Genomic DNA, 22972 nt, shown 5'->3' with positions numbered 1-22972 from the left:
GTATCTCCTTCCCTATAAGTGCAGTATGAAGCAGTGATGAAGGCTGAAGGACTTGTCCTGCACTGTTTTTCTGTGGAAGTGAAAAGCCTTAACATCTCCTCCAGCGTGAATAATAGCACAGCAAATCCAATAAATTAATCTAAACAGTGGCTAAGCCTTTGTTCTTGAAGCTTACATAGAGATAGTTTGTCTTGTAATATTTGTTAATACCTTTCCACCTAAAGAGAGATGAAGTGACTGAGGCAAATGTGTCTTGGTGCTGGGAACAATGCTGGTTGTGTTTGCTTCATTATAACATACATATTGTACCATGTTACTGTGAAGTGAAATTTAATATTCCAATGGAATTTCTTTTATTGACTACTCATCACAAAAAAATTTCACAACTCTGTTTTACTTTGTACCCTTGTAGTTCATCTATTTATTTCTTTTGATTTTCTATTTCTTTGTTTCAAAAGTCTTGAAATGCTAACTGTTATAAGAGCTTTTTAAATCACATTATTTTAGTCTTATGTTCTAGATTATGTTTAGGTGAAATACACAAGTGTACTACTTATCTTTTCCTACAAATATATGTTTTTAATCAATAACTGTTTTTACCTTAGCTTATAATAGTGTCTTATAAAAAGGTTTCTAAATTGAAAATTTCCTAAGAATTTCAAGACAAGCATATTTGCTGTTGAATGAGAATGACAGCTCCTATTACTTTAACTGAAGATTTCAAGTGTTCCCTTAGTGTAAATGGAGTTCAAAATATTTTACTGGAGGCAGACCTACCTGGGGAAATGCTGCTATGTTTTTAGTGACAAGAATGAGACTAAGAATTTATACAGTACCTTTGTACTTACATTTCTGGGAAGTATCTAAGTAGGTGTTTAATTCACATTTAATATATTCCAATAATTCAGAAAATAACTTTCTTCTCAAGGATTTTCTTTTTACATAAAGGTACTCCTATTCTAATGTAGGTTCTTACTTCTAGCCTTATTATATTGAACCTGCACACTTTTTACTAGCATATTAAGCAGTAGTTTGATTAATGAGTCTGTTATTTCCACTTCTTTTTTCTCTGTCCTTGCATTACAATCTGATGTAGTAAACTGATAGTTTTTGAGATCTTGTTTTTTTTTCATTCGGCTGGGTTTTGTGTGTATTTTTGAAGTGCACAGTCCTGAGATATCGGGGATGGCAGGTTGGAGAAGAATACTTTGCCCTTAATTCCTTCCTAGAGTGCATTTCCTAGAAAAAAAGACATGAGGAGTGGCTGAGGGAACTGGGATTTACTCTGGAGAAAAAGGAGGCTGTGGGGAGACCTTACCGCTCTCTACAACTACCTGAAAGACAGTTGCAGTGGACAGTGTGACGGTCTCTTTTCAGAGGTGTTAAGTGATGGGATGTGAGGAAATGGCCTCAAGTTGCACCAGGGGAGGTTTAGATTAGATGTCAGGAAGAGTTTGTTCATGGAAGGGGTGGTTAGATGCTGCAACAAGCTGCAGAAGGAAGTAATGGAGTCCCCGTCCCTGGAGGTATTTAAGAGATGTGTGGATGTGCTGTTTTGGGACATGGCTTAGTGGTGGGCTTGGTAGTGTTAGGTTGATGGCTGGACTTGAGGATCTTAAAGGTCTTTTCAAACCTAAATGATTTTATGATTCTGTGACATTATATCACTGTGACTTTGTTTTAGCATATCTGGTAGGTAAACTTACCAACAGCTTTCTTCAACATAAGGAAATGTTCTTTCTAATGTCATCCAGATATCATTAAGAACTAGACTGATTTGTTAAATTTGACTTGATTGTTGAGCAACCTCTAACAGAATTGAAATGGTAGAGGTACCACCACTCATAGCAGCTGGCTAAAAAGATGGGAAGAATGGTGTGAAAGTACAAAAAATATTTCCAGGAATAGGGCAGTACATCCTCTCTCTGGTAGAAGGTCATGTAGTTGTAAACAGAGCAGAAGGACTTCTTAAAAATCTCAAAGAGAAGCTGCATGCCCCTTGTAAGCAGATGACCTGTCTCAGCTCAGATTTTGACTTGCATTTGTATTATTTAGATGCTCAGATCATCTAGATTCAGTGCACATCTTCAGTCTTATCTGGAAAACCTGATATTCTTGTAAACTTACCTTCTTATCAGAAATATTTTATATACAACGAGCTTGTATTTCTTCTGGACTGATTCTCAACATTGATAATCACATGCAAATCAACAGAAGTACTAGTTTCTTAGCACATACAGAAATCAGATTATTTGGGCCACATCACACACTGTTGCAATTTTACTGTTAGATTTAGTGAGAGCACATCATCTGGAAATGGCAGATGAGAATGAAGATCCAGGAATGTCAGTTGATCACAGTGTGACTACAAACCATGAGTGTGTTGTGCTGTGGAAGAGGGAAATGTATTCTGAGGGTGAAGTAGGTAAATAATTGCCAACAGAGAGAGGGAAATATTAATACTCCAGCAAAATACTGTACTAATAACAGCGTGTACAACTCTGATAATCAATTTTCAGGACCAATGAGCAGGTGCTAAGGACTACTTGGCAGTTGATGGAAATAGAGGTTCTATTTACATGGAGATCCTCATTAGCTGAGAAAAATAAAGGCTGGTAAAGAATCTGATTTTTCTCGAAAGTGTAACCATGGGGTAGAAACAAATGTCCGTAAAGAGATGCTTAATGTATGATGTAAACAACTGGATAAGAACTGGAAATCAGAGAAAGTTTCTAACCATAAGAGCAGTGAAACTGCTTCTCTCAATAAGAGCAGTGCGCTTACTAATCAAAAGGCCAAGCCAAAATAATAATGATAACAACAATAATAACAATAATAATAAAATCCTTTAAAATGGAGTTGGGTACATTATAGAAACATTATATAACACGCTTGTAACAGTTGAAAACCTAACCCGTGACTTGTGGATAGATTTGATACTATGCTTGAAAATCAGAGCACAGAGACTACTGAATATTGTTTTAACTTAAAAGAATAATTAAGTGGCAAACAGCATTAAAGCCTTGAGCATTTGGGAAAAATGCAATAATATGATGTTAAAATTGCACCTTTTCAAACTCACATTTACAAGTGAAAATTGCACTCTATTAAAGTTGCATAAATAGTTATGAGGTATGTATATTTGTAGCTTATAAATATATATCTAAATTGTGCAGACTAATATTAAACTTTATAGCTGCATTTTAAAGTGTTCTTTCAAATAACTGGCTTGCTCCCTTTAAGAAATGTAATAGGATTTCACATTTACATTTGATTTCTGTGCATTTTAATCTTGGCAGCAGCTTTTTTTTTTTTTTTCACAGCATCAGCTATGAAATGTGTGTCAATTGACGTGTAAATTTTTACTATAAACTTGTGAAAGACTTTCCTATGAAAAATGTTTAGAGAAGTGTAGATTTTTCAGGTGCTAGTTTACTATAATTCTCTGCTTAGCCTCCAATCCAGATGGCAAGTCAAGCAAACAGTAAATTTTGCACTTTTGTGTGAATTCAGGAAGTGATGGAAAGTTCAGTTTACTTTTTGTCATGTCTGGCCCAAATACATTGCATGCATCGTGATAAATTTATATAGTTTTTCACCAAAGTAGCATACCGAGCTGCCACTACAAAAAGGATGAGATAACAAGGAGATGACAGAGCATTTCCTAGTGCTCTTCGCAGTGAAGATCCTGCAATTCCTAAAGATTTTTCTCATGTCAACATGTCCCTTGACTTTGTGTGAATCACTCTCTCAGCTAAACACTACTTCAGTTTGTCAAGCAAAAACAGCCTATCTGGGACATTGAAACACAAATTGGTCACATGCTTGTTCTACACTGACTGGTAGTTTACAAACTATGAATTTTTAGCTTGTTCATTGGCTAAAGAGATGCTATGGATGTATTGATTACCAGGCAATGCAGGTAAGGTGCATTCCTCTTTTTGGTGCAGGTATCTGTCTGTATGCTAAATTTAAACATCTGGAAAATATTTTCCGTATTTGAAGGATTATCAAAGTGTTGCATGTGGGGATTATTTCTTCTCAGAGTAAGCATGTCTAAAATCACATAAAAAATATGGGTAAATGCAGTGATAAGTAGTGGTTAGAACACATAAATCAGTAGTAAATTTTAAATGAAGTTAATCTCCTATATTTCTGTGACCCAGCAGGAACCTGCCAAAATGCCTGAGCAATGAAAAACTCTAATTAGCTAACTCTTTTGAGGTCTGCATATGTTTTCACAACTATACCACAATTCCAGAGAGTTTAGCTGTCCACTGGCCATCATTAAAATGCATTATTTTCTTTCAGAAATCAGATCACTGCCAACTGCTAATCTGACGTGCAAAATTATGAGTAGCTTAGATAAATATGTGGGACAGTAGTTGGTGCCCCTGTAGCCTAACTTGCAGGCCTGCCACCCCTGCAGGGATGGAATGTGATTTTACCCATTTACCTTACCTAATCCTTTATTCAGGAAAGGTAAAGGGAAAGCATAGGAGTGAAGATTTACTATATCCCAAAGCACAGTTTGAAAAGGTCTTTAAGAATGCAAAGAAAGGTTTTTTAAGAATGCAAATAGCAGAGATGAAAGAAGACTGTTTAATCAAAAAAAAAAAATCTGAAATTCTTAGCAAAATGTTTCCTTGTGTTTCCTAAATTCAGCAAACAATTTGTCAGAACATAACAGCAGAGCCATACTGGTTCACACCAAGAGTCTCTAGCACAATATCCTGGCTCTGTTGGCAGCAAAAGCTTTTGGGGAGGTAGTTAAGAATGGTGAAAGTGTGTATTGTAACCCGGCCCTGATTTGGGAGAAAGCACACACACAGGAATGTTTCTGATAAGTTGTATGGAAAAAAAATCTACCATGGTTAGGTTCCCTCACCTACACAACGCACTGAAACTGTCATACTTTGGCTTTTCACCCTCAGACACATCCATCACGACCAGGGTCGTGCTATGACACATCCTCAGTTTCATGACACAAGAACCCCATTTTCATGGCCTATAACATAACCCTCATGTTCTTTTAGGTAATTAGAACCCCTCAAAAAAAAAAAAAAAAAAAAAAAAGAACAAAACAGCAACAACAACAAAGCAAAAAATCCTCACAGACACACACACAAAAAAATTTACTGTGGCAGTACCACCTGGTGAGACCTTGGGCTGTGTTATACGCTGTGAACATGGGTGAGTGATGCCAGCTGGCCTCAGGGCTGCAGGATCATCTCTGTCCTTCCCTTATTTTAATGTATGTATGTAGTTTGCAATAATGCCACCTCGTCATTAGGGATAAAAGATGAGGCAATACATTGAAAATTGAATAAGAAATGAAGAAAGCAAAGTTGAAACACACAGTCTCAGTAATTGAAGGGTCATCTTTTCTATTTTGTCATTTAGCTGCAGAAAGGACAAAATAACCCGGGTTTGAGAAGGTTCTGTACCACAGGTGAAAGTTTTAAGACTAGGTGGCAAAATACTGTGTTGTGTGTCGGAGGATTTTTCAGGCCATTTAGATCATCAAAAAAATATGTTAGAATGATACCGATCACAACTCTGGCTAACATAGTCTGAAGCTGGTTACCTACAAAAAGATGCAGGACCTTTTCCAGTATGAAGCTGAATTGCGTTCAGTATATTATTACGTTTACTTGTTACCACAGATGGATTTTGAGATCTAACACAGACCCAATAAAATGATAAAAGGTTTCCATATTGCAGTGGCACATCTGAAGAGTTACTTTGGACTTTTACAGCTATAGGAAAGATTTTGGAATGATTCACTGATATTTGTGGATTGCGTTACTGTCAGAACACATCAGTGTGTGGCGGGTAGCAGAGTGGTACTTATGAACTGCTCTTTTTGGGGTAAGACATTTAATGTCTTTGAAGTGTTGGCTTTTAGTCTTAGGGCTGAGTATAATTTGGCTATTTCTCACCTTCTGCATCGCTTGATTGTGATGTCAGTTGTGCACATGTGTTACTGGCTGCCACACTTATAGTTCATAATTCCACTCAGATACAGCACGGAAACTTTTAGGATGTTTCAGCTGTGTTTTCTGAGTGCTTGTATGACTTTGCAGTCATTTGTTTGCAATGTTGTTAATGTCAGGATTTTTTTTTTTTGTTTGAAGTGAATTGGAGCTGTTGCAGATGAGTTTATGGGGTGTTATTATGTATGCTTTGTCTAGTTAGCAGGTTTAATTCAGTAATGTGACACTCTGTGAGGTAGCTAGAGCCTTGAAGTTAAAATGTGCACTCAAAAATAACAATCTGCTGTATCTTTGAAGTTACATTTTACTAGAATATAGAAAAATAGAATAGAAAATAGAGTAGAATACAGAAAAAAAGTTAAATCAATGTAACTATTTAAATACAGAGCTCTTAGTTCTTTCGTGACATAGATTAAATAGAAAGATTTGAAAACAAAACTGTGGTGAGTCCACTTTTTTTTTTTTTTTGAAGGACTTGTCTCCATTTGTCATGCAGGTTTCCCGCTTGCTGTTTCTCCTGTTTTTTCCTTCCCAGTCCACAGAGACTGTTTTTCAACGAGTACGAATATATAGTTACCAAATAGCAAACTGCAAATAAATTGAAAAGAGTTTTCTTATATGCTTGCAGACTTGACTTTATAAAGTTTGCAAAATTAATGGAATCACTTTTAAAAAAAATCTGGAGGTAGTAGAAATTACAGCCTTAATTAATGCACAGAGCATTATTACATCAGCAATCAGAAGTCCTTGCAGGCATCACCTCCGTTTTTTTGTTTGTTTGTTTGTTTGTTTTATTTTTTTAACCCTTGAACTGGGGATGGACTACTTTCAAAGGTCAAAGAGCAGTGCCTTTTCCCAAAGCAGTACACCAGCCTCCATGCCAAGTTTGTCATCAGTTGTGTTTTTTGACAGAATGGCATTTCTCTGTAAGTACAACTGAGTCCAACGTCTTTTATTCGTTTACCAAGAAAAGACAATAAAGGTAAAAACAAAGCTAGGAGAAGTCAGATCTGTCTTGTTACAGAGCTGCAATTACAAAGCTTTTGCTAATATCTTTGTCATTAGCATATCAGCTGGATGTAAGAGGCTTTCTAATGAAGCAGAAGTTGATGATGTTTAGTTTACAGACTAATTCTCCATTAGCTAAGGCAATTTACCACTGCACTTTTTAAGGTGCATCTCCATATCACTTCTCAAAATAAAGATCGACTCATGTAAGTAGAGTTCAGTAAAAGGTAAGACAGAATAATTGGCATTTATCCAAGAGCAAAACTAACAATGCAATCATTAAAAGGTATCTCTGCAAAGAAAGGTGTAGACTGAAAGAAATACTTTGCAACCTAGCAAGAAAATAAATATTTTGATCCCCAGCTATCCCGAAGAAAAAATTCTGTAATTGCAGAATCACAAGCATTTACAGGAACATATGCCAGTGAAAACTGTATAAGGAAAGTAAGAATAGCAATGAAAATGAGAATATCAAAAGAGTAAAGAAATATATATTTTGTTTAAACAGCAGATCAAATCTCTCTTCCCTTCCTACAAATCCTGAGAAGATGTTTTCTCATTCACACCTCCTTCTAGTGGCCAGACTGATCTTTGCTACACAAAACTGATGGAATCTGGTCCTACTTCCCTATGAGAGCTTCAAGGCTCAGGAAAATCAGATCAACCCTCCTGATCTTTGCTGACATGGGTTTTTTAAGGTTCAAAGTAATGATAAAGTGAAAATGGCTATAAACCAAATAGTTTTAAATAAACTTAAAATTTGGGAGGAAATATAACTGAACTCAAAGGTGAAGCTTTCATTTTGCATCTGTATCATTTGATAATATTCAGGACTTAACAATGTTTAATAGTTTTTTTTTTGTTTGTTTTGTTTTGTTTTTTTCTTATACTGGAAGTTCTGCCTGCATGAAATGTGTTTGCAACTTACTGTCATTTCCATCACTGGGGTTTCATTTTGAATGCTGGTATCATGGGGCCTTTCTTAAATCTAGACAGCCTTATGTGAAAGCAATAACTTTGTTGTGAAGCCAACTGATTGCTCTTACTAGCCCAACTACATGGACCACGTTGGTAGAGACAGCTGTGGGAAGGTGAGATCTCCTGGTGAGGCCCCATGGCCTCGTTGCTGATGTGGTGCTAGGCCATTTTTGAAGACTGATTTTTTCAGGGAAGGAATAGGGGCTGTATACTCCACAATTACCTGCTTCGTTTTCTTTTTCCTTATGGCTTGGTACAACTGCTGTCACATCCAGTAGCAGCCATGAGGGTCATCTCTGCACTTTGAGTCTAAGTTGGTTTTGGCACATTTTTAATCTTACTGGTCTTATCATAGAATTGTAGAAGGGCTAAAGTTGGAAGGGACCTTAAAGATCATCTAGTTCCAACCCCCTGCCATAGGCAGGAATACCACCCACTAGATCAGGTTGCTAAGGGCCTCATCTAACCCAGCCTTCAACGCCTCCAGGGATGGGGTAACCACAGCTTCTGTTCCAGTTCCTCACCACCCTCTGAGTGAAGAATTTCTTCTTAATCTCTAATCTAAGTCTCCCCTCTTTTAGTTTAAAACCATTCCCCCTTATCCTGTCATTATCTGATTGAGCATTATCTGATTGAGCTCCTTCTTTTTTATATGCCCCCATTAAGTACTGAAAAGCTGCAATATATATATATTCATTATATATATATATACGCTTCATCCATACAAGCCTGGCTCTTAGATGAGTATTCAGTCCCCATCACCTTCATTCATACTATACCGACCTTATCAAATCTCCTAATGGCTTACAGGAACAGGGTTTTATTTTCAAATTGACACAACCAACTAAATCTGTGCTGAACCACTCAATAAATTGAGGGCATGGAGTTAGTTGGGAAGAGGAAAAAGCAAGAAGGATCTTCTGAAACAGTTGATGCAGTTGAAGGAAATGAACAACCTCCTATAAATTCGCTGATCCTACTTAAAAAGTAGCATAATCTTATCTAGGCTGTATGCATGGTTAAATAATGTAGTTAAACTTTTAAGTAATGAAACACATGCAGTCTTGATGGTCTAAATAGAGTGTGTATTTTGAGCAGTAAGCAGAGTCATTCCTCTCTGGAACCTTTCAGCACTAATGACTACACTCTGTCAAGACAGATCTGTTTTGGTGGTAAAAACAGCTATTTATGTAACACAAATGAAATTTCATACTGCTAATCTAATCTCAAGTGTTTTGCTTCCTCATCTCTTCTGCTTAAGAGAATCTGATAACTTTTGCCTTTTTACTGCAAAAGAACGCAAACCATATATTTAAGTCAAAATCCCCTGAAGGACATCATTTAGAAGGAATAGCATGCACTACAACTGTCTGGTGATTCAATAGTTTGCCGTTTGAAACAAAAAATGTTAAAAGATGGAGATCTTGCTATTTGGGATTGCATCTTCTAAGATCTTGTTTCACAAGCTCATTTTAAGACTTTTGTTTGCTAGCTGCTGCTCTTCAGTGCTATTTTTAAAAATATTCCATAGCTTCCTGGTGAATAATTAGGTAAATTAAGTAATTCTGCTTGAGACTTGCATTTACAGAGCCTTTCAGATCCCAACCCCCCTCTTTTCAGTGTTACATACTTATCCTGATTCTGATTTTTTCCTACCATTCCATGAAGTCTTGCAGAAAACATTTTTTATTTTAACAATTCAGTATGAATAATTTTACATAATGTGATTAAGGTATGGCTTCTGAGTTGATGTGCATTTCATACTTGCATCTTAAATACGTGTTCTTTTACCAATTTTTTAAGCATGCAAGAACAAAACTAAAATGTTATTTTGGCCTATATTTTAGTACAGTTAAACTTCATTGGTCCCACCTATAGACATCTAGCACTGTTAAAAAAAAAAAAAGTTAAAAAGGTGCGCATATGTTTTTAAGAGGCTCTAGCAATCATCTAAGTTTAATTCTTACTCTGACTAGTGTCAGAATGGGATCCAATCTCTCTTGCTAACTGGGTGGCACCCTTGTTTCCTTCTCTTTTGTGACAGGTAACCTGGGGTCACAGCTGGTTGAGTATAAAGAAGAAATGTACATCACATCTGACTGTGGGAACACGTGGCGTCAGGTAGGAAACAGAAATAGTCAAAGGCAACTGGAAATATTTTTAATTTAACCAATATGATGTATTTTATAATGATTAACTTATTTTCATACACCCACTCTTTTGAGGTAGGTGGCTATTATTATTCCCCTTTCACTTGGAAACTGAGAGATTAAGGAGGTGATTTACAAAGACTCAAATTGGTTAGGCTGTCAGGTTCTGCTGAAACAAATATTTTGGTCTCTTTACAGAGCTTGCAAATATATTGCATAAGAAACGTGCAGTCCATTTAGGTTTTTTAATAGTTTCAGTAATCTTCCTATGCTAATGATGAAGTTGACTTGGCTAAATCTTGCAGTACAAATATTCCAAGCTGAAAGACGTGGTTTAGGTAGAAAGGGAAAAATTCTACTTCACAGTTAAAAAATGGTATTTAAGCTTAAACTTTGTTCTCCACTGAAAATGAAAAAGCAAAAAGAGATTGAAAAGAACAATAAACCTTTTAATGTCTTTTAGTATGATTTAATCAGTTATAGGACTACAATCATTAAAGTATTAAAAAAAAACAAACAACAAACAACACAGTCTTGTAGTAGTTGAAATGGCATTTGATTTTTGGATGTCTTATGCTTCCAGTGCTTAGCGTTGATTTAAGCATTGTACCTTTGTTATTCATTTTATCTTAAATTGCTCTGTCTCAGCAATGATTAATCATTGGGATATTTTCTTTTTGAGTGTAAATATCAACAACAGTAATGATCATAAGGCATGATCAAGTTCTCTAAACTACTTCTGATGTATATTCAGAAAAAGAAGGAAAAAAAGCCCTCAAAGCTCCAAAGTGTGCATCAAAAAGTCATTTGATTTCTGTTAAAGTGGTGTTTTAGTGTTCAGCTGAATTAAAATTCAGTCGTGTTATAATCTAAGTACAAGTAAGTGTGAAAATGCTCTCACTAGTGTTGTTGAGATAAAAAGAGCAAAATACAGACATTTTCTTATATTGCTGTTGCAGGGTGCCATTAATACTCCACAGAAGGGCTTTTTAAAAGAAATATATTATTTTTGTCGTGATAATGTCCTTCGAGTTTTAAAAGATGAGAGTTCATGCCAAAATCTTTCTTGTATTCTAGCAGATGATAAAGAGGTGGTTAAATGCAAAAGCCTTCCAGGATTTACAGCCTGTACTATGTTATCTAATACTTAACAGAGGTCTCTCTAATATTTTACCATCACCATTTTCCAGAGTTCTGTAGTCTTGATGGGGTGAAAAACAAGACAGAAAGAGAAAAAATGATCAAATTTGTATTTTTGCTGCTTTTATTTGTGAGGCACTCAGGCAAATGATCTGTGATGGAACTTGACCTTAAGATAACTGATCAAGCTGTAAAACCAGCAACAAACTGATCCTCATTATGACAGTCAAAATGAAAAACACCATTGCTTGCTTGATTTTAATTAAAGCTGCTATGAAACCTTTGAAAGAGCTTACTCAATATTTGTGATCAAAATAAAAATTTAGATTCAAGTGAAATGATATGGGAATTATTTAGAGAGTAAATTACAGGTCTCCTGTGCTGGCAAAAGGAGAGCAAAGCTCATGTATTGTTACAATTCCGAAGGAGGTTTTAAGTCACTTGCTTAGAAACCTTGCGGCTGTGGTTGGTGAGTGCCCAGCACCTTTTTCACGCTCCACACATGACATTGCAGAGCTGTCTACAAACTCTACTAGAAGAAAAGCTATATGTGTTTGTGTATAGTGAAAGAGCAACATAGAAAAGTAAATATAAAGAACCTAGGAGAAAAGGCAGTTCAAGGAATTAAATAAAAGCTTTCCTGAAGTCATAGCAATATTGGCACTGAGACTTATAGGAATATAGGACAGGGAGGAAGGTCAAAGATTGTGTAATCCTACCACCTGCTCTGAAGCAACATCAAACGTACCAGGAACATCTTTAACAGAGATTTGCCAGATCTATTTGTTAAACCTTCACTGTAGAAGATTCTGTAGTCTACCTATGTGCTGTTTCACTGTTCTTCATAGATTTTTCTGAATATTTAGCATAAGCTGCTTTTTGTGCTGCTTTGCATATCCTTGTTTTTTGTGGTTGTTCTTGCAGTTTCATAAATTATGCAAGGTAAGCTGATTTATTCCTGTCTTTGGAGAGCAGTGGTTTCCTGTCAGCTTTAAATAACCTTTCAGATGTTGAAAGGCAATTATGTCTACCCATAGCATAGGTTGTTGATGGTTGGTTTTTTTTGTTTGTTTGTTTGTTTTTTCCTCTCCCCTCTGGAAGAAAAGCCCTCTCAAATCCACCAATTTTCCTAATGGATCTAGTTTCTAAACTGCTTTTCCCCTTTGTTGCTCATCAGCTGGACTATCTAATACGACGGCTCTCCCTGAAGCATGGTAAAACCGGATGCAAAATTACAAATTTTATCATTACTAAACAGAATTAAATGCCTGCCCTTGCTGTCTTAGCATTTCTGTCACCTTATTTCAGAAAATCTCTCTTTTTTGCACTAGCATCATATTGTTGACTCAGATTCAGTTTGTGATTTGTAACAGGGACCAGTCCCTGAGTTACTGAATTTGTAGTGCATCCCTAGGTTAAAGAACATCTATTCATCATTTTTCTTCAATTTCTTAACTGATTTTATACACTTGGAATGATTTCAACTCAACCTGTATTTCCATAGCTTGTGTATGGTAATATTACATGAGAATTCAGGAAGACTTACTATGAGTCCCATTCATGGCAGGATGTATAGCTAGCGTTGATAGGCAGAAATAAAAATACCCTGTGGTGGTTTTACTCGGGTGGGCAGCCGAGCTCCACCACAACCGCTCTCTCACTCCCCCTCCTGAAAGAGGAACAGGGAGTAAATACGATGAAAAGGGCTCAAGGTTTGAGATAAGGATGAGGAGATTGCACAGTAATTACCGTGAATGGCAAAACAGATTCAGCATAGGGAGATAGTAAGATTTATTGCCTATTAGTAACAAGGTAGAGAAATGAGAAACAAAGCAAAGAAACCAAAAGCACCTTCCCCCCCATCCACCCTCTTCCACCTCCTCCCCCTGAGCGGCGCAGGGGAATGAAGGAATGGGGGTTATGGTCAGTCTATAGCGCTTCTTCGCCGCCGCTCCTTCTCGGTCACTCTCGTCCCCTGTGCTGTGGGGACCCTCCCACGGGATGCAGGCCTTGCTGAACTGATCTGGCATGGGCTGCCCACAGGCAGCAGCTCTTCAAGAAGTGCTCCAGATATGGGTCCGTACCACGGGGTCCATCCCTCAGGAGCGAACTGCTCCAACCTGGATCCCCCACGGGCAGCAGCTCCTGCCAGGTCACCTGCTGCTGCATGGTCTCCTCTCCACGGGCTACAGGTCTGGCCCTGAATCTGCTCCAGCAGGGGTCTTCCACAGGCCGCAGTCTCCGTCGGTGCAGGTCCACCTGCTCCACCGTGGTCTCCTCCACAGGCTGCAGCGTGGAACCCTGCTCCACCGTGGTACTCCATGGGCTGCAGGGGGACTGCCTGCTTCACCATGGTCCTCACCACAGGCCGCAGGGGACTTCTGCTCTGGCACCTGGAGCACCTCTCCCCCTCCTTCTTCACTGACCTTGGCGCCTGCAAGGCTGTTCCTCACTCCTCTCACGCTCCCAGCTGCTGTGTGGCGCAGCGTTTTTTTTTCCCTGTCTTAAATATGCTCTCAGAGGTACAAAACAACATCGCTTATTGGCTCAGCTCTGGTCAGCAGCGGGGCCCTTACCTAACATGGGGCAGCTTCTAGATTCTTCTCACAGAAGCCACCTCTATGGCCCCCTGCTACCAAAACCTTGCCACGTAAACCCACTACAAAACAAGAGTTTTGTAAAATTGTAAAATTAAGTAAATATTTTTTATAAACAGAAAAAAGAAAAAAAGAAAAAAAATTCTCATTAGCAACGATACAACTTGGGTTGGTTCCAATTGTTCTGCCTTTCTGTTGCATGATGCCTGAGTTGTTTATTAACATCTTTTGAAAACACTTTTGTGTTGAAAACGCTGTTGCTTTACTGTATAACATTTTATAGCAAAATGAAATTTGTGATGGTGTACTGTACAACATGGCACTGTAAACAGCAGAGGTTTAGGAGCTGATTGACAAGTAGCTTAAATGTCCATGCAGTGGCAGTGATCTGGATTGTATGCGAGAAGAGGCAACCCCAACCTTGACATTATGAACTACGTGGGCTTAGATCATCTTAAGTGAACCATGAAGATGTAGCCTAAGGTGAACTCATGGGATAGATATGTCTATTTGGAAGATTTCTCTGTCTATTATACCAGCAAAACAATATCGTAAAATGTGTTAATGATAGTGAGTGAGATAGATAAATAAATCTTGCATCCTGGGAGAAATGGACCATCTTTGAACACATTTTCAGAACATACAGGTTTTAAACATTGTTTTTCCCTATGGGACCTGTTTTTTCAGTCCTGATTTATGAGATTTTATGATGCTCTGCTAAATGTTAAGAATGACCTTATGCATAATATGAGTACGTTTTATTTATTTTTTTAAAGAAAATTTCTGTTGACGTTATGGCTGCCACTGCTATTTCAACTGCATGTGTTAACAACGTTTTGTCTGAAATAGGGCAGAGTAAGAGTGGCTTTCGGAAGAAATTGAAAAGTGAGCCCATATGGAACCTAATGAGGTTCGACAAGTCTAAGTGCAAGGTCCTGCACCTGAGTTGAGGCAATCCCAGACATGAGTACAGAATGGGTGGAACTCTTTGGGAACAGCCCTGCAGAGAAGGACTTGGGGGTTCTGGTGGTTGAAAAGCTTGACATGAGCTAGCAGTGCGTGCTTGCAGCCCAGAAGGCCAACTGCGTCCTGGGCTGCATCAACAGAGGGGTGGCCCACAGGGGAGGGAGGGGATTTGTGCCCATCTGCTCTGCCCTTGTGAGGCCCTACCTGGAGTGATGAAGCCAGGTCTGGGGCCCCCAGCACAAGAAGGATGTGGGGCTGTTAGAGTGGGTCCAGAGGGCCACAAAGATGATCAGAGTGCTGGAGCACCTCTCCTGTGACGAAAGGCTGAGAGAGCTGGGTGTATTCAGCCTGGAAAAGAGAAGGCTCTGGGGGGACCTTATTGCAGCTTTTCAGTACTTAAAGGGGGCTTAAAAAAAAAAAAAAAAAAAAAGATGGAGAACAACTTTTTCCTTGGGCAGACAATGAGAGGACAGGGGGAATGGTTTTAAACTAAAAGAGGGGAGATTTAGATTTGAGGTTAGGAGGAAATTCTTCACTCAGAGGGTGGTGAGGCACTGGAACAGGTTGCCCGGAGATGCTGTGGATGCCCCATCCCTGGAGGTTCAAGGCCAGGTTGGATGAGGCTCTGGGCAGCCTGATCTAGTGGGTGGCATACCTGCCCATGGCAGGGGGTTGGAACTAGGTGATCTTTAAGGTCCCTTCCAACCTGAGCCATTCTATGGTTCTATAAAGAAATGGCTTAAATAAAAGACAAGAACAAAAAAACTTTCATGGTGGATCTGCTGCGGAAGTATCTAGTGGAACCACAAAATGCTCTATTAACCTACTAAGGTGACAAAGAAAGTCTATTGTGTGTCTAGGAACTGAATCTATATCCCGATCTCCAGTCCACTGCTTCATAATCTTTTTGTATCAATGTAATTTGGAATGTATTTGTTTAAGCAAGATTAGGTGTTTGTGTTTTTTGTTTGTTTGTTTTTCCTGCAGACATCTTAAAAATGAGATGAAAATGACTTCAGGTGTTTTGGATTACCTTTGAAACTTAGACATCTCAGAGTAAAATTGTGTGAAATAATTTTTTCTTGGATCATTTAAACGTGTTTCATTTATTTCATGGAGATCTCTTAATTTCTCCCAGTTGATAACCTGGCCTGAAATAGCTGCTGAAGTTGTTACAGTAGACACAGGAACAAACAGAGAGAGCAGAGGGAGATAAAAGACATTGACTTTATGACATAAAGTTCTCAAAAAAATCAGAGAAGGAAAGATGTAGAAATAGATTATAATAATCAAGTTCTGTAGTGGCTGGCTACTTGTAAGGGTCATAATACATATATTACCTGACTTCAGTTAGTGGAGAGGCATAGGACAGAATTCATGGCTGACTGTGAATATGCATATCACTTATTCCTGGATTTTGACTTCAGCTCTGATACCAGGACCATCTTTGCATAAACCCTTTTGTCCTGGTTTTGGCTGGTATAGAGTTAATTTTCTTCCTAGCTGGTATTGTGCTGTGTTTTGGATTTAGGATGGGAATAATGCTGATAACACAGTTGTGTTTTAGTTGTTGCTGAGCAGTACTTACACTATCTCAAAGATGTTTCAGTTTATGCTGCCCTGCCAGCAAGGAGGCTGGGGGTGCACAAGGAGCTGGGAGGAGACAGAACCAGGACAACTGTCCCAGGCTGACCAAAGGGATGTTCCAGACCATATGGCATCGTGTTAAACAAACAAACAGGAAAAAAAAAAAAAAATGGGGGGCCACTGCTCAGGGACGGGCTGGGCATTAGTCAGCAGGTGATGAACAATTGCATTGTGTATCACTTTCTTTGTATTTTCTTTTCTTATTATTATTATTATTTATTATTTTCCCTTTCCTTTCTTTCCTATTAAACTGTCTTTATCTCAACCTATGAGTTTTTACCTTTTTTGCTGATTCTATCCCCAATTCTACTGGGGTTTGGAAGGAGCATGAGCTGCATGGTGCTCAGCTGCCTGCTGGGTTAAACCACAACATCTTTGCAAACTGTTTGTCTTGGTTTTGGTTTTAGGTCTTGTTTTAAAAAGTAGAGATAAATATTTACTTCTGTACTGATCTCCACAAGCATGAATTTATTAATACACTTTGATTTGCTGAAGATGAAAGAATTTATACATTTTCTTTATAAAATGTTTGAAATGTGTGCAAGAAGAGCATGGTATAAACATGGTATTATTATGCCTGTAATGAGTCCGCTGTGCCTTGTAGTGTGCCATAGTTTACGTGGAAGTAGGGTAAAGCTGACATACTGAAATGGTGCTCTAGGAATTGCAAACTGGGAAAACCTGATTTGGATGAAGTCGTGCAGATACCAGCTTCCATTATCTTCAGTATGAAGGTGAAGCTTTTGGAGACTTGATGTTCTGGTATTGCTATTTCATTTTGATTTAAGCAGGTGTTCAAACAAAGTTTAGAGGAGGATCAAAACTCTGCTTGCTTATCTGAGTCCAACTGATCTCATCCTTTTGAACTGCATCTAAAATTAATGTCTGCCTTTTACTGTATTCTCTTCTAAAATATGCAGCTGTGTGGAACAAGTAGACAGGACTGTAAATGCTTCATATTAGGGTTTTGCCAGTAAATTGGCAATACTGAAAAGCTGATCAGACACTTGAAGACCTAGGATTCCCGTAAAATATGCTCTTACTAGAGGAGAGGAAGACTGAATTCTGAACCCAAATTAAATGCTTGCTATTTTTGAAGTAATTGTGAATGTATTGTAAGATAAAGACTCCCCCCACTCCCCCGTTATTTCAGTCTTGCTGATAAACTCTCTAAATACAGCATTCAGTACTGTCAAAAAAAAAAAAGAAGCATTTAGTGTTCTCTGTATTTTCTTATTCACAAGATAAAGTAGAGCTAACCTTTATGTTTTTCACCATTGTTTGTCAAAGTGTGTAGGAGGTTGTATGTTCATCTATTAACTGCTATGCATGTGTAGTAACTCGCATGTTATTACCTGCTCTTATGTTAAATGAACTTTCATAGACTAATAACACAAGTAAACCATATCTTAAAACTGATGTCAGATGTGGAAAAGGGAGGATATTTACCTATTCATTTATTTTAGTACTGCTAATGGCCTCTAGAAAATGAATGAATAGAATTTAGGAGATTTTGAATACCATTACATCAATATTGCATATATTTTGGTTCAGAACTTAGAGCAGCCTCCATGTGAGATCACACAAAGTTTGAATTTAAATAAATCATTGACACTGGAAATGCAGAAAACATGCAAGCACCCATTATTTCAAGTTCTATGGAGCCTGAAGAACATGCAAGAAAGTCACAGACAGCAATAATTTTCATATTTTTCTTAGAATTAGATTACAAAGCATGTCATTTTACAAGATACACAGAATATGGCAAATACTGAAGTGAGGTGATAGGTCACTTGGTGATATATAATAGGAAGGAATGCAGAATGCACACTGCGAGAAATATAAGCTTGGGATAAAATCACTTTCGACAGTTTTATCTGACTGTGATTTGAACCTGAACGTTTTCTGATTCACCTGCTTAACTTTCTTTTCTGTTACAGCTGGGGAAGTATGAGTTAAACTGACTTTTATGTCCTTCTCAATTTGAAGTGTGGACATTATATAAGTCTTTTAACCCTGGTTTGCTCATACATTTTATTTCTGCTGTTTTGTGCGTTTGCTTAGTTGGCCTTTTTTCTATCTGACTTGTAGGTCTTTGAAGAAGAGCATCACATCTTGTACCTGGACCATGGCGGAGTTATCGTGGCTATCAAAGACACCTCCATCCCACTGAAAATCCTCAAGTAATCCTACAATCAGAGTAGAGTTACTGTGTATTCAGTGCCTCAGACAAAGCTCAGAGTTTAAGATGAACATTTCAATGTAATCATGTATGAAATGCAAGTGGAGTCAATTTGACATTAATTAAGTTGACAGAATTCAGGTGGATGTTTTCTTAAAGATTACTTTATGGTGCTGTTGGTACCATGACGTAATGCATTAATTATAACAAGATTTTCTTGCATCAGTGTAGATCTTTTTAGTTTGCTTAAAAAGCTAGCCTGGAACTCTGAAGTACAAGAATGATTAATACAGCCTGGAACTCTAAAGTACAACCATGTTCAACATGATTATTGTCTGCTACTTTTTTGCACCTATTGTGCATATGTGGCTTAGGTATCCAGTCAGAATAGTGCTTTCATACTGTAATAAAGCTCGTTTTTCAGTGATAATCCCTACACTAATATGATCATGGCTGTACACTTGGTTTGCTGGAGTGAAAGTCATCATTAACCTAGAATCCAAAGACCTGGAAGAAAAGTACACAAGACGAGAGAATTGGAGTCATAAACTCTGGGTGCAGAGACTATTTGAAATACATTTTGCTGATTATTCAGCACCTTTTAAAAAAAAAATGAAAAGGATAGTTATAGCTGTGAGGGGCCATCATCATGGTGCCTGCAGTTACTGCACCTCCCACGTGTTTTAGCAACTGAGCTGTTTTCCCTACTTATGTTTCACTGACCTCTGCTTAACAGGTCTCTAGCCTGGGGACTACTAGAAAGAATGGAGTGTAAATTACTGACTCTTGAACCTACAAAGCAGCAAGATTATTTGTTTGGCAGAACTTGTTTTTTATTTGCCTTAGAATTTCCACTGTTGTTACAAATTTATTATATACCTCCTAATAATGTGAGTCACTGGCACATTAATGAGATATACTACCCGTGCAAACTGTCTTCTGCTGATTGTAAATCCAGGGCTTTAATAGTTACGAGATTTTTTTTTTTTTTTGAGTGTATGAATTCTGATTTATATAATACTTGTAAATGAAATCCATTTCTGCTTTTTTACAGGTTCAGCATAGACGAAGGCCAGACTTGGAGTACACATAATTTTACCAGCACTTCAGTCTTCGTAGACGGATTACTAAGTGAACCTGGAGATGAGACACTGGTCATGACGTAGGTTTCTGTTTTCACCTCTTTTTTCAGGACTCTCTCTTAATATGCACTTGAGCAGTTTTTAAATTGTGGATGTTTGAGATAGTCCTTGAGTCACTGGCTTTTGCTTCCTGCAGTTACACAGGCTCTTAGCGTGATCATGTCCAAATAGCAGCACTATGCAGCTTGTCTTTGAAGTTACCTGAGTGCAATATTTCAGATTGTAAAGATGAAGAGTTCTGTTTGTGTGAGATTTCACATAGTTGCAACCAGGTGTGGAATAGTAGGACTACAGATCTAAATCTGAGAAATATAGGTAAAAATAACTATAGCTTGCATTTTTCCTGTTTTCTACAGATTCTTAGGCAGACTTTAAAAGTGTTAAATATCAATCCTTTCTTGTGAAAATTGTCTTCACAGTGTAAACAACTATATTGTTGTCTTAGTAACTGCATTACTTTATGCAACCAAACACCATGCTAACAAATACATGCTTTAATTCTGTGCAGTGACTGAGGCATATGCTGCAAATAGAGTTTAAAATAACCAAATTCTGCAACTCAAGCCCACATTTGTCAGTCTTTTTTCCAAAGAGCTCGGGACAGCTGGATCTGAGCTGCAGGTTTTGTTCTGTCTCAGGATAAATGCTAATTTTTACAAGTGTCTGAGAGTAAAAAACACCTGCCAATTAGAGAAAGGGACAGGCTGACTGCAGTAGTAAAGGTGAATTCAAGAAAAAAATATATATACCTGCACTCAGAGATGTGCAAGATGATATGCCTGCTCTTATCAGTTAGAACAGCTTGTGCAACCCTTTATATTGGAGCTCAGCATGCTCATGACACACTTTTTCTCCTAGGAATTAGAAGCAGAACTGCCTTTAATGTGCACCAGTAGCATTTTTCCCCAAGGAAAAAAAAAAAAAAGAAAAAATCAGCCAAGCATGGAGTTTTTAAAGGATCTGCAGAAAGATAAATAAATAAATAAATCCTTCCCAACGTACTTAAAAGCATTGTGCCATGTTCACAATGTTGTAGTGCACAGGGATGACTTTGGCATACTGGTAGTCCATTCTTTCTTTCTCCACTATCCCATTCATTTCTCTTCCATTTTAACTTGTATGATCTGAGAACAGCAGCATTATTCCAGCATCTTCCTCTTCTCTCAAGCATAGGTTTTTATGGTATAATATATTCTACACAGAGATACTTATGACTCTGAATGAAGGATTTCCACTGCCTTCATTGGAAGTTCAGGGATCAAAAGCTTATACTAAACTATACTTACTGGCAGATAGAAAAGAATGTGATGACTATATGCTCTGTTTGTTATTTTTTGTTGGTGGTGTTGTTTGTGGTTGTAGTGTTTTGTTTTGTTAAAAACAGTGATTTTGTGAAAATTTATTTAAATATCTGGATGAATAGCCAAAGATCTCATGTTAAAAAAACACAACACCTTTTTTGAAATCATCCATCTGAAATATACCAAACTGCAGCTTGATTTGATACAAGACCAGGTTGACAAATAAGCATGATATGGTTTGTATGTTTCTAAGGGCTGAACAAGAGTCTGACTCCATCATCTCAACATCAGTCTTGCAGGATCTTACTTTGCAACTGGTTCTACTGAACATGGAGGATGTCAGGCACTTACTATCATAGGTGGGAACTGAAAGCACTTGCAGTGTTCCTACCTGACTCCAAAGATACTGTGAAGAATAAACCTGCAGTATGTGTTTCCCTTTTGCTGTTATATCAGCTTCCTTGTCTTGCCACTTTTGGTAGGGTTTTACCTTCAGGGCGACAGTCTGCCTGGTGGTGTTCTGCCTGACTTTCTATCAGGGCCTTTCATTGTTCTTTCTGGCTTAGGTCATTTCCTCCTAAAACTTCATACTTGGTCTGAGTTGCTGGGCATGACTTTATCTACAGTAATTTGCTGCTCTTCAGAAATGCCATCCTCTGATACATACTGCCTGAAGGAGGGAAAAAAAAAATCAACTCTTCCATTTTTTCCATTTTTTTAGATAAGAAGTGTTTTTACTTCTGGAGAGAGCATGGTAAGATGAACTTATGTGTGATAATGGAAATAAATTCATACAGTGCCTTTCACCCTGAACAATCCTGAAATCCATTACTAAGGACCTAGTCTGACAGTTTTTATTTGTACAGGATTTTCATTTTATCATAGAACTGTGGAATGGTTTGGACCGGAAGGGATTTTAAAGATCATCTAACTCCAGCCCCCCTGCCATGGGCAGTGGCACTTCTTACTGGACCAGGTTGCCCAAAGCCCCATCCAACCTGGTCTTGAACATCACCAGGGACGGGGCATCCACAGCTTCTCTGGGCAACCTGTTCCAGTGCCTTACCACCCTTTTAGAGGATCTCACCTATTTTAGGGGATCTCATCAATGTGTATAAATACCTGAGGTGTGGGAGACAGAGGGATTTGGCCAACCTCTTTTCAGTGGTTTGTGGGGATAGGACAAGGGGTAATGGCCACAAGATAGAGCGCAGGAAGTTCCGCACCAACATGAGAAAGATCTTCTTCATGGTGAGGGTGATGGAGCACTGGAACAGGCTGCCCAGGGAGGTTGTGGAGTCTCCTTCTCTGGAGATATTCAAGGCCCGTCTGGATGCCTACCTGGGCAGCCTGCTATATGGAACCTGCTTTGGCAGGGGGGTTGGACCCGATGATCTTTTGAGGTCCCTTCCAACCCCTTCAATTCTGTGATTCTGTGATTTTCTCCCTTTGGTGGGGAATTTGTTTGAATAAGGGCTTTGAATAAAGAGTGCAATGTCAAAATCAGCATAGATTAGCGGAGTGAACAAAATTCTGAAATGGGAAGGTAACAACTGAAAGAGTGTACAGAAATATTGTGGAACAGAGACTTTTGCATTTAAAACCTCTAGAATAAACTCACAAAAGGGTTAAAGAATATTTTACTTATATGGAAAGCATCTGTTACTGTAGGGTCAAATCCTGGTTCCACTGAAATTAGGTTAGGGATTTCCTTCTACATTTTTAATTTGAATTGAAAAACAACAACACTATCTGGGAAAAGCGTTAAGGGACCCAGTAACATCGTGACTTCCTGTTCTCCAGCATGGTGACTGGGACATTGAAAGTCCCCTTCAAGACAGGTCATTAGAATTCTCTTCTGTCCT

The 22972-nt window shown here is 38.1% G+C and overlaps 1 protein-coding gene across 13 annotated transcripts in view; it reads left to right on the top strand.

Moving 5' to 3' along the window:
• SORCS2 (sortilin related VPS10 domain containing receptor 2) overlaps nt 1–22972 on the top strand; it is a 544650-nt gene that overhangs the window by 474283 nt on the left and 47395 nt on the right. For all 13 annotated transcript variants that reach the window (XM_066996540.1, XM_066996538.1, XM_066996537.1 and 10 more), the window contains 3 exons: nt 10027–10103; nt 18574–18665; nt 19719–19826. In XM_066996540.1, coding sequence (XP_066852641.1) covers nt 10027–10103; nt 18574–18665; nt 19719–19826 — 277 coding nt within the window. The remainder of the gene's footprint in view (nt 1–10026; nt 10104–18573; nt 18666–19718; nt 19827–22972) is intronic.

This window comes from Anser cygnoides, chromosome 4 (genome assembly GCF_040182565.1).
Source record: "Anser cygnoides isolate HZ-2024a breed goose chromosome 4, Taihu_goose_T2T_genome, whole genome shotgun sequence".
In the NCBI taxonomy this organism is placed as follows: Eukaryota; Metazoa; Chordata; class Aves; order Anseriformes; family Anatidae; genus Anser; species Anser cygnoides.
Note: the sequence above shows the minus strand (reverse complement) of the source record. Positions and strands in the feature narration are given on the sequence as shown.